The 12,517-nt window shown below is 46.8% G+C and overlaps 1 protein-coding gene and 1 pseudogene across 2 annotated transcripts in view; one reads left to right on the top strand and one right to left on the bottom strand.

Annotated features, from left to right (window-relative positions):
* The window catches only part of LOC147092727 (NACHT, LRR and PYD domains-containing protein 3-like), a 1,209,123-nt pseudogene that overhangs the window by 94,160 nt on the left and 1,102,446 nt on the right, over nucleotides 1-12,517 (bottom strand). The gene's annotated exons all lie outside the window — the stretch shown is intronic.
* The window catches only part of LOC147092741 (NACHT, LRR and PYD domains-containing protein 3-like), a 45,142-nt gene that overhangs the window by 29,097 nt on the left and 3,528 nt on the right, over nucleotides 1-12,517 (top strand). Inside the window, exons 3-4 of the mRNA XM_085976396.1 lie at nucleotides 10-105; nucleotides 1,875-2,041. Coding sequence (XP_085832522.1) covers nucleotides 10-105; nucleotides 1,875-2,041 — 263 coding nt within the window. The remainder of the gene's footprint in view (nucleotides 1-9; nucleotides 106-1,874; nucleotides 2,042-12,517) is intronic.

Raw genomic sequence — 12,517 nt, 5'->3', positions numbered from 1 at the left:
TTGTTACAGATCATCAGAACCTGGGAATGCCTGTCACCACCATGGCTGAAGGTCCAAACAGGGGAGAAGATCCAACATCTTCAAAAAGAATGAGAATGGACACAGGTAGGTTCACAAAATACTTCAAAATATAATTTCTGTCCTGACAAAGGGTCCAGATCTCGTGCAAGAACCTGCAGCTCACACAGGAAGAGGGGACAGGACAGGGGCTGAGTCGAAAGTGGGAAGTGAGTAACCATCTAGAGGGGCATCGCAGTCACAGGTGGTGGGAGCCCCTGAGTACTGGAACTGTCCAATAGATACCTGGTATTGGGGACTGTAAGGTGGATAGAGACAGTGACTCAGGAGGATCTTCCTGAGCATCAGTTGCACCTGAGAGCAAGAGGACACCCTGAGTGGGGCGGGGTGAGAGGCAGGAGGGGCACAGGTATAGGAGAGTGATCATGGTGGGAGATCCTATCGTCAGCGGAATAGACAGACTCTTCTGCAGCTCTGAGCATGTCTCGAATGATAAGCTGTCTCCCTGGTGCCAGAGAGAGGAGGATCCTGGAACGTGTGGGGCCATCCCTGGGAAGAAAAGGAGAGCAAAAAATTGTCAGAACCAGTAACACTGATAGAAATGTGTTTAAAGAGAGAATATTAAGACTGAGGCTCTAGACTGTAAATCAGGGCCTCAAGGTGGGGATCTCTGGATTGTTTTGCACTGAGCTGCTTATAGAGGGAATTATGAGGCAGATCAATGTGCGGCTGTCGGGCTGGAGCAGGAGGGAAGGGTTCACGTTCTTGGGGGCCCTGCAGCCACTGTTGCAATGACCAGATAATCTGTTTGTGATGTTGATTGAGGGATAAATATTGGCCAGGACACCAGGGATAACTCCCCTGCTTTTCTTCGAAATGGTGCCATGGGATCTTTTACGTCCATCTGAGAGAGCAGACGCAGCCTCGGTTTAACGTCTCATCTGAAAGACGGCACTTCCGACAGTGCAGCACTCCCTCAGTACGGCACTGGATTGTCAGCCTAGATTTATGTGCTCAGGTCCCTCGGAGTGGGACTTGCCCCCACAGCCTTCTGACTCTGAGGCAAGTGTGCTACCCACTGAGCCACAGCTGACATTCTGGGAATGGGTGAATGGTGCAGTGGGAGAGTATCGGCTGATATGACTGAAGGGTGAGAAATAGCCGGATCTGAGACTAGAGATTGGAATGACTAAAACTCTTGAAACAGGAACACTTGGGTAGGGGCTTCATTGATGTTGACCCAGCAATGATGACGCACAGCGATATATGTCCAAGTCGGGGCGCTGTGTGACTTGGAAGGGCAATGGGAGCCGATGGTGTTCCCGTGCCCCTTCTGCCCTTGTCCTCTTGGGTGCTGTGATCGATTAACTATGAGACAGGACTTAGGTTTGAACAGGAGTCGGAGCGAAACAATCCTGATTATAATATTTTGAGGAGAGTGAAAAAATATTTGTGGATGCCAGCATTACTAAAGGGTTCTATGTCTGCGCTGGAGCACTAGGATGTTCCCTGGAGTTATGTTAAGATAGAATCTATATGTGTACAGTTAAGGAATAGGAAGGGGAACAGCACATTTTGTGGTGGATTTTTCAGCCTATCGAGCAGTGGAGATGAGATAGAGGGGGAGGACAGTGTTGTGAACAAACTCCTGGAATCTGTATTTGAAGGTTGAATTAGTGAACATTGACTGATACCGGGGATGATCGGGGTGGCTGGAACCGATAATCTGTACATAAGTCGTGTTTGACATTTTCATACTTTTTAAGAATTGGCTATAAAGATCGATGGAATGAAACGCATGCGATGTATGTGGGTTTTCAGAAGGTGTTTGTTAATGTGGTTCTTTGTGTTCACAGATCTGAACTCGACAATCAATAAGTTCTTGACGAAGTGCGACGATTACCAGCTGTTCCAGTTGACGAAATTCTACCAGGACAGACTAGAACAGGCGGTTGAAGAGGGTGTGGAGGGACTCGGTCTCTGGTTAACAGGCGAGGACCATTTCAGTGGACAAGAGTATCACGTAAGTGGGAGGGACACAGAATGAGTTTAGTTTATTGTTACATCACAGAACTGACAGAATATCCGAACAAAGGAATTACTAGATCAGAAAAGACCGAGGTCTCTGTAATTCCCCTCCTAACATCCTGGTAGTAAAATGGTACAATGATAATGGAATTGTTGACTAATCGATCTCTATCAATTAGTCTACAACAGACCCAGACATGAGCTGAGGAAAACCCCAGTGGTGGAGAGCTTTGGGAACCAGAGGTCAAAAGTCACCTGTTCCTCCCAAACATGTTACACTTCCCACATGTCATATCTCAAATTACTCCTATACTACATCCCAAAATGTGATTTTCTGAAATAAATTTGCATTTTAAAGAATCAATACTGTTTCTGTCATCTCCCTAGGGAGCCTGTTCCTCAGAATCACCACTCACTCACTGAAATATTGTTTCCACAGAGTAGTTTTGAATTTACCCTCCTTCAAGCACAGGCCGTGTCCTCTGTTTCTACTATACTGGACAAAGTGAAACAGCAATCATATCACCTCTCAAACTTCTCTTTTCCAGTGAGAACATGCCTAATTTATAGACTGGCTCCTCCTGATCCAGCCCTCCACCCTCTCAATCATTCTATTTGATCTCTTCAATAGCTGCAATAACCTTGTTGTACTGAGGCAACCAGAACTGTACACAGTATTCTAACTGCGGTCACACCAATGATTTGTAAAGTAGCAGGATTATCTCACTATTTCGGCTCAAATATGTTAAAAACGCCAACATCGCTTTTTTTTAATTCAGTGCCACCGAGAATAGTTGAAATAACCAATCTTAGAAACATATTGGCCTAGAAATTCAGTGGGCTGCGCCACCAGTTAGCGCCCAAAGAGGGCACTCAGTGGCTTTAGCGCCACTGGCCACGCCTCCTGCGATATTTAGCGGGGCGCTAATGGCGGCGTTAGCTTGTAGCGCTGCGCCGCCACCGATGACGTCATTGGTGTGCGCAGCGCCCCGCTACCGCCCCGATCGCGATATTTGGTCGCGCCCGCCTCTGTAACGCCGGTCGCAAATCGCAACCAGTTCACAGGGCCTACCTGTGGCGCAAATTAAGGTGGAGGTGCGGGGTGGACATTTTTTCCGGTGGCCGCCTGCCAGCACCTCCTCGCGCCGGCCTCCTGATCCACCCCCCGGGCAGTGCCGGCTGTGTCCCAAAAGCCTGGCACTTCTCCTCGGTGTCGGGCTCTTTTGCTGGCACTCGCGATCGGTGATCACGCTGGTGCAGGCCCCTCCCCCTTAAGAAGGGGAGGAAGGCCTGCAGTACAGCAGTGCGCCGTGCCACAGCATGTGGCGCTGTGGCACGTAGCGCGGCGATATTCAGTTTGAGCGCCCCAAGCGGGACGCGGGGAGCCTCGAGCAGTGCCCCGAGTTCCTCTTGGGGCGTTCCAACTGAATATCGGGAGGGCGCAAGCGGCTCTGGCCGGAGCGCAAATTCCGGCGCCCAGGCGAGCTTGGCGCCCCAAACGCGGCGCCACCGAATTTTTAGCTCATAATGTTACAGAACATCAACCTGAAAAATAGGGAAGAAATGGATAAAACTGTAAATAGAGTCATAGGCCTAGAAATTCGGTTGGTTGTGCCCTGATACACTGTGAAACCCCATACGCACCTGGCAGGATACAGATAGACTGTGAAACCCCATACACACCTGGCAGGATCCCGATACACTGTGAAACCCCATACACACCTGGCAGGATCCTGATACACTGTGAAACCCCATACACACCTGGCAGGATCCCGATACACTGTGAAACCCCATACACACCTGGCAGGATCCTGATACGCTGTGGAAACCCCATACACACCTGGCAGGATCCCGATACGCTGTGGAAACCCCATACACACCTGGCAGGATCCCGATACACTGTGAAACCCCATACACACCTGGCAGGATCCTGATACGCTGTGGAAACCCCATACACACCTGGCAGGATCCTGATACACTGTGAAACCCCATACACAGTTGGCAGGATCCTGATGCACTGTGAAACCCCATACACACCTGGCAGGATCCTGATACACTGTGAAACCCCATACACACCTGGCAGGATCCTGATACACTGTGAAACCCCATACACAGTTGGCAGGATCCCGATACACAGTGAAACCCCATACACAGTTGGCAGGATCCTGATACACTGTGAAACCCCAGACACAGTTGGCAGGATCCTGATACACTGTGAAACCCCATACACAGTTGGCAGGATCCTGATAGTGAAAACCTATTCACATCTGTCAGGTTCCCGATAAACTGTGGAATTTCTATGCAGAGAAGATGTACAGATGTTCACACCGTAGAACATTATTCCGTGGAGGAATGTGAGGAAAAGACAATGGCCCAGTTTTTTTGCATGCACGAAAACCTAGAACTTGCGATCTGTCAAGATTTTGCTTGACAGATCGTACCCATCTGTTAGACATGAGCATTTGTTGGCATAGTGTTAGGCTATTTGCCCAACCACTGCCCAGCGAATTCCCACAGAACTGTTATTTCTGGTAAAAGCAGGCCTAGGACCTGCTTTTAACAGCATAATGGTTTAAATTAATATTGGCCTGGAAATTGCGACGGAGGCTTGCTGAGGGCTAAATTGTTTGAACATCAAGAAAACTACTCGCCTACCTGGTGCCACCGGAGCTTCAGACTCTTCTGGTCCTGGGCCTGAATGATTAGGCCTGCGTAATGGCCCACCTATGCCGGGGGCATGCGGTTCACTAGCATCCCTGGGATCACGTGGGACAGCCCAACTAATCACAAAGGGGATTGCTAAGATGCTCATGGGGAATCACATATCTACGGAATCGCCATATGCATAATAGGAATCCCCTAAATAAATCACATTTTTCACAACATTGAAATTAAAAAATCATCACATGTTCAAGAATTAATTAAAATACAATTTAATTAAACATCAAAAACAAAAAATTAATTTTTTGAAAAATAAATATAAACATTTTTAAAGGGGCCAAAATAACTTAAGCTAATTTTAAATGCAAGGGAATGTTTCAATCATTTAAAAATATATTTTAGTAGCCTGAAATTGGCGGTCAGCAGCAAAGCGAATGCATTTGCTGCTTTTTTAAAATTCGGTTATCGGATGTGGGGGTAGCTGGCAAGGCCAGCATTTATTGCCCACCCCTAATTGCCCTCGAAGATGATGGTGAGCCGCCTTCTTGAACCGCTGCCTAGGGAGTTCCAGGATTTTGACCCAGCGACGATGAAGGATCGGCGATATACCTCTAAGTCAGGATGGTGTATGATTGGAGGGGAACTTGGAGGTGGTGGTGTTCCCATGCACCTGCTGCCTTTGTCCTTCTAGGTGGAAGAGGTCGGGGGTTTGGGAGATGCTGCCAAAGAACGGTGGCATCGTGGTTAGCACTGTTGCCTCACAGCGCCAGGGACCCGGGTTCGAATCCGGCCTCGGGTGACTGTCTGTGTGGAGTTTGCACATTCTCCCCGTGTTTGTGTGGGTTTCCTCCGGGTGCTCCGGTTTCCTCCCACAGTCCAAAGATGTGCGGGTTAGGATGATTGGCTATGATAAATTGACCCTTAGTGTTAGGGGGAGTGGCAGGAGGCAGAGGGTGATGGTCGAAGGTTGCTTTTGTGACTGGAAGCCTGTGTCCAGTGGGGTACCTCAGGGATCGGTGCTGGGTCCATTGTTGTTTGTGATCTACATAAATGATTTGGATGAGAATGTAAAAGGTATGATCAGTAAGTTCGCAGATGACACGAAAATTGGTGGGGTGGTAAATTGCGAGGAGGAAAGCCTCAGGCTACAGGACGATATAAATGGGTTGGTCAGATGGGCGGAAAAGTGGCAAATGGAATTTAACCCTGAAAAGTGCGAGGTGATGCATTTTGGACGGACAAATAAGGCAAGGGAATACACAATGAGTGGTAGGACCCTAGGAAGTACAGAGGGTCAGAGGGACCTTGGTGTACATGTACATAGATCCCTGAAGGCAGCGGAACAGGTAGATAAGGTGGTTAAAAAGGCATATGGGATACTTGCCTTCATTAGCCGAGGCATAGAATATAAGAGCAGGGAGGTTATGATGGAGCTGTACAAAACGCTGGTGAGGCCACAGCTGGAGTACTGTGTGCAGTTCTGGTCACCTCACTATAGGAAGGATGTGATTGCTTTGGAGAGGGTGCAGAGAAGATTCACCAGGATGTTACCTGGGATGGAGCGCCTCAGCTATGAAGAAAGACTTCATCCAGGAGTGCATCCAGGAGAGCTTTTTGAGCCAGCATGTAGAAAGTCCTACAAGAGAGGGGGCGGTACTGGACCTAATTCTAGGGAATGTGGCCGGCCAAGTGGAAAAAGTGCTAGTAGGTGAGCACTTTGGTGATAGTGACCATAATATGGTAAGATTTAAGGTGGCCATGGAAAAGGACAGGGATGGGCCGGAAATAAAGGTTCTAAATTGGGGGAAGGCCGATTTTAATAGGATAAGGCAGGATCTGGCCAAAATGGACTGGGATCAGCTACTTGTAGGAAAATCCGCATCGGAGCAATGGGAGGCTTTCAGAAGGGAGATTGAGATCATACAATGGCAACATGTTCCCGTAAAGGTCAAGGGTGGTTCCAAAAACCACAGGGAACCTTGGATGTCAGGGGATATACGGGAATGGATTAGGAAAAAAAGGAGGGCTTTTGGTAGATACAAAAGGCTAAAGACGGAGGAAGCCCTAGAGGAGTACAAAAAGTGCAGGGGGATACTTAAAAAAGAAATTAGGAGATCAAGGAGGGGCCATGAAATAACACTGGCAAGCAAAATAAAGGAAAATCCGAAGATGTTTTATAAGTATATAAAGGGTAAGAGGATAACTAGGGAAAAAATAGGGCCCATTAGGGACAAAAGTGGCAATCTGTGTGTGGAGCCGGAAGATGTAGGAGGGGTTCTGAATGAATTTTTTGCGTCTGTTTTCACTATGGAGAAGGACGATGTAGACATAGAAATAGGGCGGGGGGACTGTGATATGCTCGAACATATTAACATCGAGCGGGGGGAGGTATTGGCGGTTTTAGCTGGCCTAAAAATGGATAAATCCCCAGGCCCGGATGAAATGTATCCCAGGCTGCTGTGCGAGGCAAAGGAGGAGATTGCGGGGGCTCTAACACATATATTCAGGACCTCTCTGGCCACAGGGGATGTGCCAGAGGACTGGAGAACCGCTAATGTAGTACCATTATTCAAGAAGGGTAGTAGGGAAAAACCGGGGAACTACAGGCCAGTGAGCCTAACATCAGTGGTAGGAAAATTATTGGAAAAAATCCTGAGGGACAAAATTTGTCTCCACTTGGAGAGGCAAGGATTAATCAGGGATAGTCAACATGGCTTTGTCAAGGGAAGATCATGTCTGACTAATTTGATTGAATTTTTTGAGGGGGTGACTAGGCGTGTGGATGAGGGTAACGCAGTGGATGTGGTATACATGGATTTCAGTAAGGCCTTCGATAAAGTCCCGCACAGGAGACTGGTCAAGAAGGTAAGAGCCCATGGAATCCAGGGTGCCTTGGCACATTGGATACAAAACTGGCTTAGTGGCAGAAGGCAGAGGGTGATGGTCGAAGGTTGTTTTTGTGACTGGAAGCCTGTGGCCAGTGGGGTACCACAGGGATCGGTGCTGGGTCCCTTGCTGTTTGTGGTCTACATTAATGACTTGGATATGAATGTAAAGGGTATGATCAGTAAGTTCGCGGATGATACAAAAATTGGTAGGGTGATAAATAGCGAGGAGGGTAGCCTCAGTCTGCAGGACGATATAGATGGGTTGGTCAGATGGGCGGAACAGTGGCAAATGGAATTTAACCCGGAAAAGTGCGAGGTGATGCACTTTGGGGGGACTAACAAGGCAAAGGAATACACAATGAATGGAAAGACCCTAGGCAAGACGGAGGGTCAGAGGGATCTGGGTGTGCAAGTACGCAGATCCCTGAAGGCGGCGGAACAGGTGGATAAGGTGGTAAAAAAGGCATATGGGATACTTGCCTTCATTAGCCGAGGCATTGAATATAAGAGCAAGGAGGTTATGATGGAGCTGTATAAAACACTGGTTAGGCCACAGCTGGAATATTGTGTGCAGTTCTGGTCGCCACACTACAGGAAGGATGTGATCGCGTTAGAGAGGGTGCAGAGGAGGTTCACCAGGATGTTACCAGGGCTGGAGCGCTTCAGCTATGAAGAGAGACTGGGCAGGTTGGGTTTGTTTTCCTTGGAGCTGAGGAGGCTGAGGGGGGACATGATTGAGGTGTACAAAATTATGAGGGGCATAGATAGGATGGATGCTGAGGAGCTTTTTCCCTTAGTAGAGGGGTCGATAACTAGGGGGCATAGATTCAAGGTAAAGGGCGGGAGGTTTAGAGGGGATTTGAGAAAGAACTTTTTCACCCAGAGGGTGGTTGGAGTCTGGAACTCACTGCCTGAAAGGGTTGTGGAGGCAGAAACCCTCACAACGTTTAAGAAGCATTTGGATGTGCACTTGAAATGCCATTGCATACAAGGCTACGGACCAAATGCTGGAATATGGGATTAGATTAGACAGGGCTTGATGGCCGGCGCGGACACGATGGGCCGAAGGGCCTCTATCCGTGCTGTATTACTCTCTGACTCTATGACTCTAAACAGGCTGGGGTTGTTTTCCTTGGAGCAAAGAAGGCTGAGGGGGGACCTGATTGAGGTGCACAAAATGATGAGGGGCATAGATAGGGTAGATAAAGAGGAACTTTTCCCCTTAGTAGGGGGGTCAATAACAAGGGGGCATAGATTCAGGGTAAGGGGCAGGAGATTTAGAGGGGAGTTGAGGAGGAACTTTTTCACCCAGAAGGTGGTTGGAATGTGGAACTCAATGCCTAAAAGGGTGGTAGAGGCAGGAACCCTCACAACATTCAAGAAGCATTTGGATGAGCACTTAAAATGCCATTGCATACAAGGCTATGGACCAAATGCTGGAAAATAGGATTAGACTGGACAGGGATGGATGGGCGGCGCAGACACGATGGGCCGAAGGGCCTCTTTCTGTGCTGTAAAACTCTATGACTCTATGTGTTGGTGTAGGGGTTACGGGGATCGGGTGGGATATGTGTCGGTGCAGGCTCGATGGGCCGAAATGGCCTCTATCTGCACTGTGGGGTTTCTGTGATTTCTGTGAAAGAAGCCTTGGAGAGTTGCTTCAGTGCATCTTGTCGATGGTACACACTGCAGCCACAGTACACTGGTGGTGGAGGGAGTGAATGTTTAAGGTTGTGGATGGGGTCCCAATCAAGTGGCTCCTTTGTCCTGGATGGTGTTGAGCTTTTTGAGTGTTGTTGGAGCTGCACTCATCCAGGCAAGTGGAGAGTATTCCATCAAACTCCTTACTTGTGACTTGTAAATGGTGGAAAGGCTTTGGGGAATCAGGAGGTGAGACACTCGCCGCAGAATACCTAGCCTCTGACCTGCTCTTGTCACAGTATTTATGTGGTTGGTCCAGTTAAGCTTCTGGTCAATGGTCACCTCCAGCATGTTGATGGTGGTGGATTCGGTGATCGTAATGCCGTTAAATGTCAAGGGGAGGTGGTTAGACTCTTGCTTGTTGGAGATAGTCATTGCCTGGCACTTGTGTGGCTCAAATGTTACCTGCCACTTATCAGCCCAAACCTGAACGTCGTCCAGTGATTACACTGATTGCCGGTTCTGTGGGGGCAGGTGGTGGGTTTGGAGGGGTGGGGCACAGCGCAGCCAGTTTTGGAGCTGGCATTGACTGACTGTAACTTCAGGATTTTCGCATGCACCTACTCGTGCCAAAATCCCGAAGTTGCAGTCAGCTTCAAAGGAGGAATCATGGCGAATGCTGTCAGTTCGCCATCATTCCGACAGCAGATTCTCGTTTCACAATTTCTGAAACACAATATAACAGGAAATGATTTCAAAAGGCCTTCTTTGACCAGAGGTTGTATCCCTGAGTGGGAGTAAAGGGTAGCTATTCACAGTAGCAGAAGGTGGGTAAAGGTGCTCCACAAGGGTCAGTGCTGGAACCACTGCTGTTCACAATTTACATTACCGATTTAGACTGTGGAATCAAAAACACAATTTCTAAATTTGCGGATGACACCAAATTGGGCGGGGTAGTCAATACTGAACCGGACTGCAACAAATTACAGGAAGACATTATTAAACTTGCAGAATGGGCATATAATTGGCAAATAAAGTTCAACACCGATAAATGTGAGGTAATCCATTTTGGAAGGAAGAATAGAGAGGTCACTTATCACTTGGAGGGTGCGAGTCTAGCTCTCCGAGTACAAATTCACAAATCACTAAAAGTTGCGACACAGATTAGCAAGGCCATAAACCAAAGCAAACCAAGTGCTAGGGTTTATTTCTAGAGGTATAGAATTGAAAAGTAGGGAAGTTATGCTAAACCTGTATCAGATCTTGGTTAGACCACACTTAGAGTACTGTGTACAGTTCTGCTCACTATATTATGAAAAGGATATAGAGGCACTGGAGAGGGTGCAGAGAAGATTTACAAGGGTGATACCAGAAATGCGAGGGTACAGATATCAGGAAAGGATGAACAGGCCAAGTCTCTCTTCTCTTGAAAAAAGAAGGCTAAGGGGTGACCTAATATATGTCTTTAAAATTATGAAACATTTTGATAGAGTGGATAGAGAGAGAATGTTTCCACTTGTGTGGAAGCGCATAACTAGAGCCCATCAAGAAAGAGTCACCAAGAAATCCAACAGGGAATTCAGAAGAAACTTATTGACCCAAAGAGTGGTGAGAATGTTGAACTCACTACCACGGGGAGTGGTTGAAGCGAATAGTATAGATGCATTTAAGGGGAGGCTAGACAAGCATATGAGGGAGAAGGGAATAGAGGGTTATGCTGATAAAAATTAGATGAGGAAAGACGGGAGAAGGCTCAAGCGGAGCATAAATGCTGGCAAGGACTGGTTGGGCCGAATGGCCTGTTTCTGTGCTGCATATCCTATGTAATGATTAGGGATAGAAAATTCCAGATGTGATCTCACCAGGGCCTTATATAGCTGCAGTAAGACGTCTTTACTCTTCTACTCAAATCCTCTTGTAATAAAGGCCAACATACCATTTGCCTTCCTAATTGCTTGCTGTACCTGCATGTTAACTTTCATTGATTCATGTACAAGCACACCCAGGTCCCTCTGAACACCAACATTTCCCAATCTCTCACCATTTAAAAATACTCGTGCTTTTCTATTTTTCCTGCCAATGTGGATAACTTCACATTTCTCCACATTATATTCCATGTGCCATGTTCTGCCTACTCATTTAGTCTGTCTATATTCCCTTGAAGCCTCCTTGCATCCTCCTCACAACTTGCATTCCCACCCAGCATTGAATCATCAGCAAACCTGGACATATTACATATATGGTTCCCTCATCCAAATCATTGAAATAGATTATGACTAGCTGAGGCCCAAGCACTGATCCTTGTGGTACCCCACTAGTTACAGCCTGCCAACCCAAAAATGACCCGTTTATTCCTACTCTCTTCTGTCCGTTAACCAATCCTCAATCCATGCTAGTATATTACCCCCCAATCCCATGAGCCCTAATTTTGTTTAATAACCTCGTGTGGCACCTTATCGAATGCCTTCTTAAAATCCAAATACACCATATCCACTGATTCACCCTTATCTATTCTGCTAGTTACAATCTCAAAAATCTCTAACAGATTCGTCAAACACCATTTCCCTTTCGTAAATCCGTGTTGACTCTGCCCAATCCTATTATTATTTTCTAAGTGTCCTGTTACCACTTCCTTAATAATAGATTCTAGCATTTTCCCTACTAATGATGTCAGGCTAACTGATCGGTAGTACCCGTTTTCTCTCTCCCTCCTTTCTTAAATAGCGGGGTTACATTTGCTACCTTTCAATCCACGGGAACCATTCTAGAATCTATGGAATTTTGGAAAATGACATCCAATGCATCCACTATCTCTATAGCCACCTCTTTCAAAACCCTAGGATGTAGGCCATCAGGTTCAAGGGATTTATCAGCTTTCAGTCCCATTAATTTTTCCAGTGCTAATTTTTTACTAATACCAATTTCTTTCAGTTCCTTATTCTAGCTGGAACTTTGGTTCTCCACTATTTCCGGGAAGGTTTTTGCATTTTTCTTCCATGAAGAGAGACACAAAGTATTTGTTTAATTAGTCTGCCATTTCGTTATTCCCCATTGTAATTTCTCCTGTTTCAGCCTGTAAATGACCCACATTTACTTTCGCTAATCTTTTCCTTTTTGCATACCTATTGAAGCTTTTACAGTCAGTTTTTACGTCTCTCGCTAGTATACTCTCGTATTATATTTTGCCTCGTTATCAATTTCTTGATCTTCCTTTGCTGAATTCTAAAATCCTCACAAACCTCAGACTTACTACTTTTTTTGGCAACAATATAAGCATCTTC

Source organism: Somniosus microcephalus, unplaced genomic scaffold (assembly GCF_052327205.1).
Source record: "Somniosus microcephalus isolate GS21.2 unplaced genomic scaffold, FLI_Smic_1.0 unresolved_chr2, whole genome shotgun sequence".
NCBI classification, from domain to species: domain Eukaryota; kingdom Metazoa; phylum Chordata; class Chondrichthyes; order Squaliformes; family Somniosidae; genus Somniosus; species Somniosus microcephalus.
Note: the sequence above shows the minus strand (reverse complement) of the source record. Positions and strands in the feature narration are given on the sequence as shown.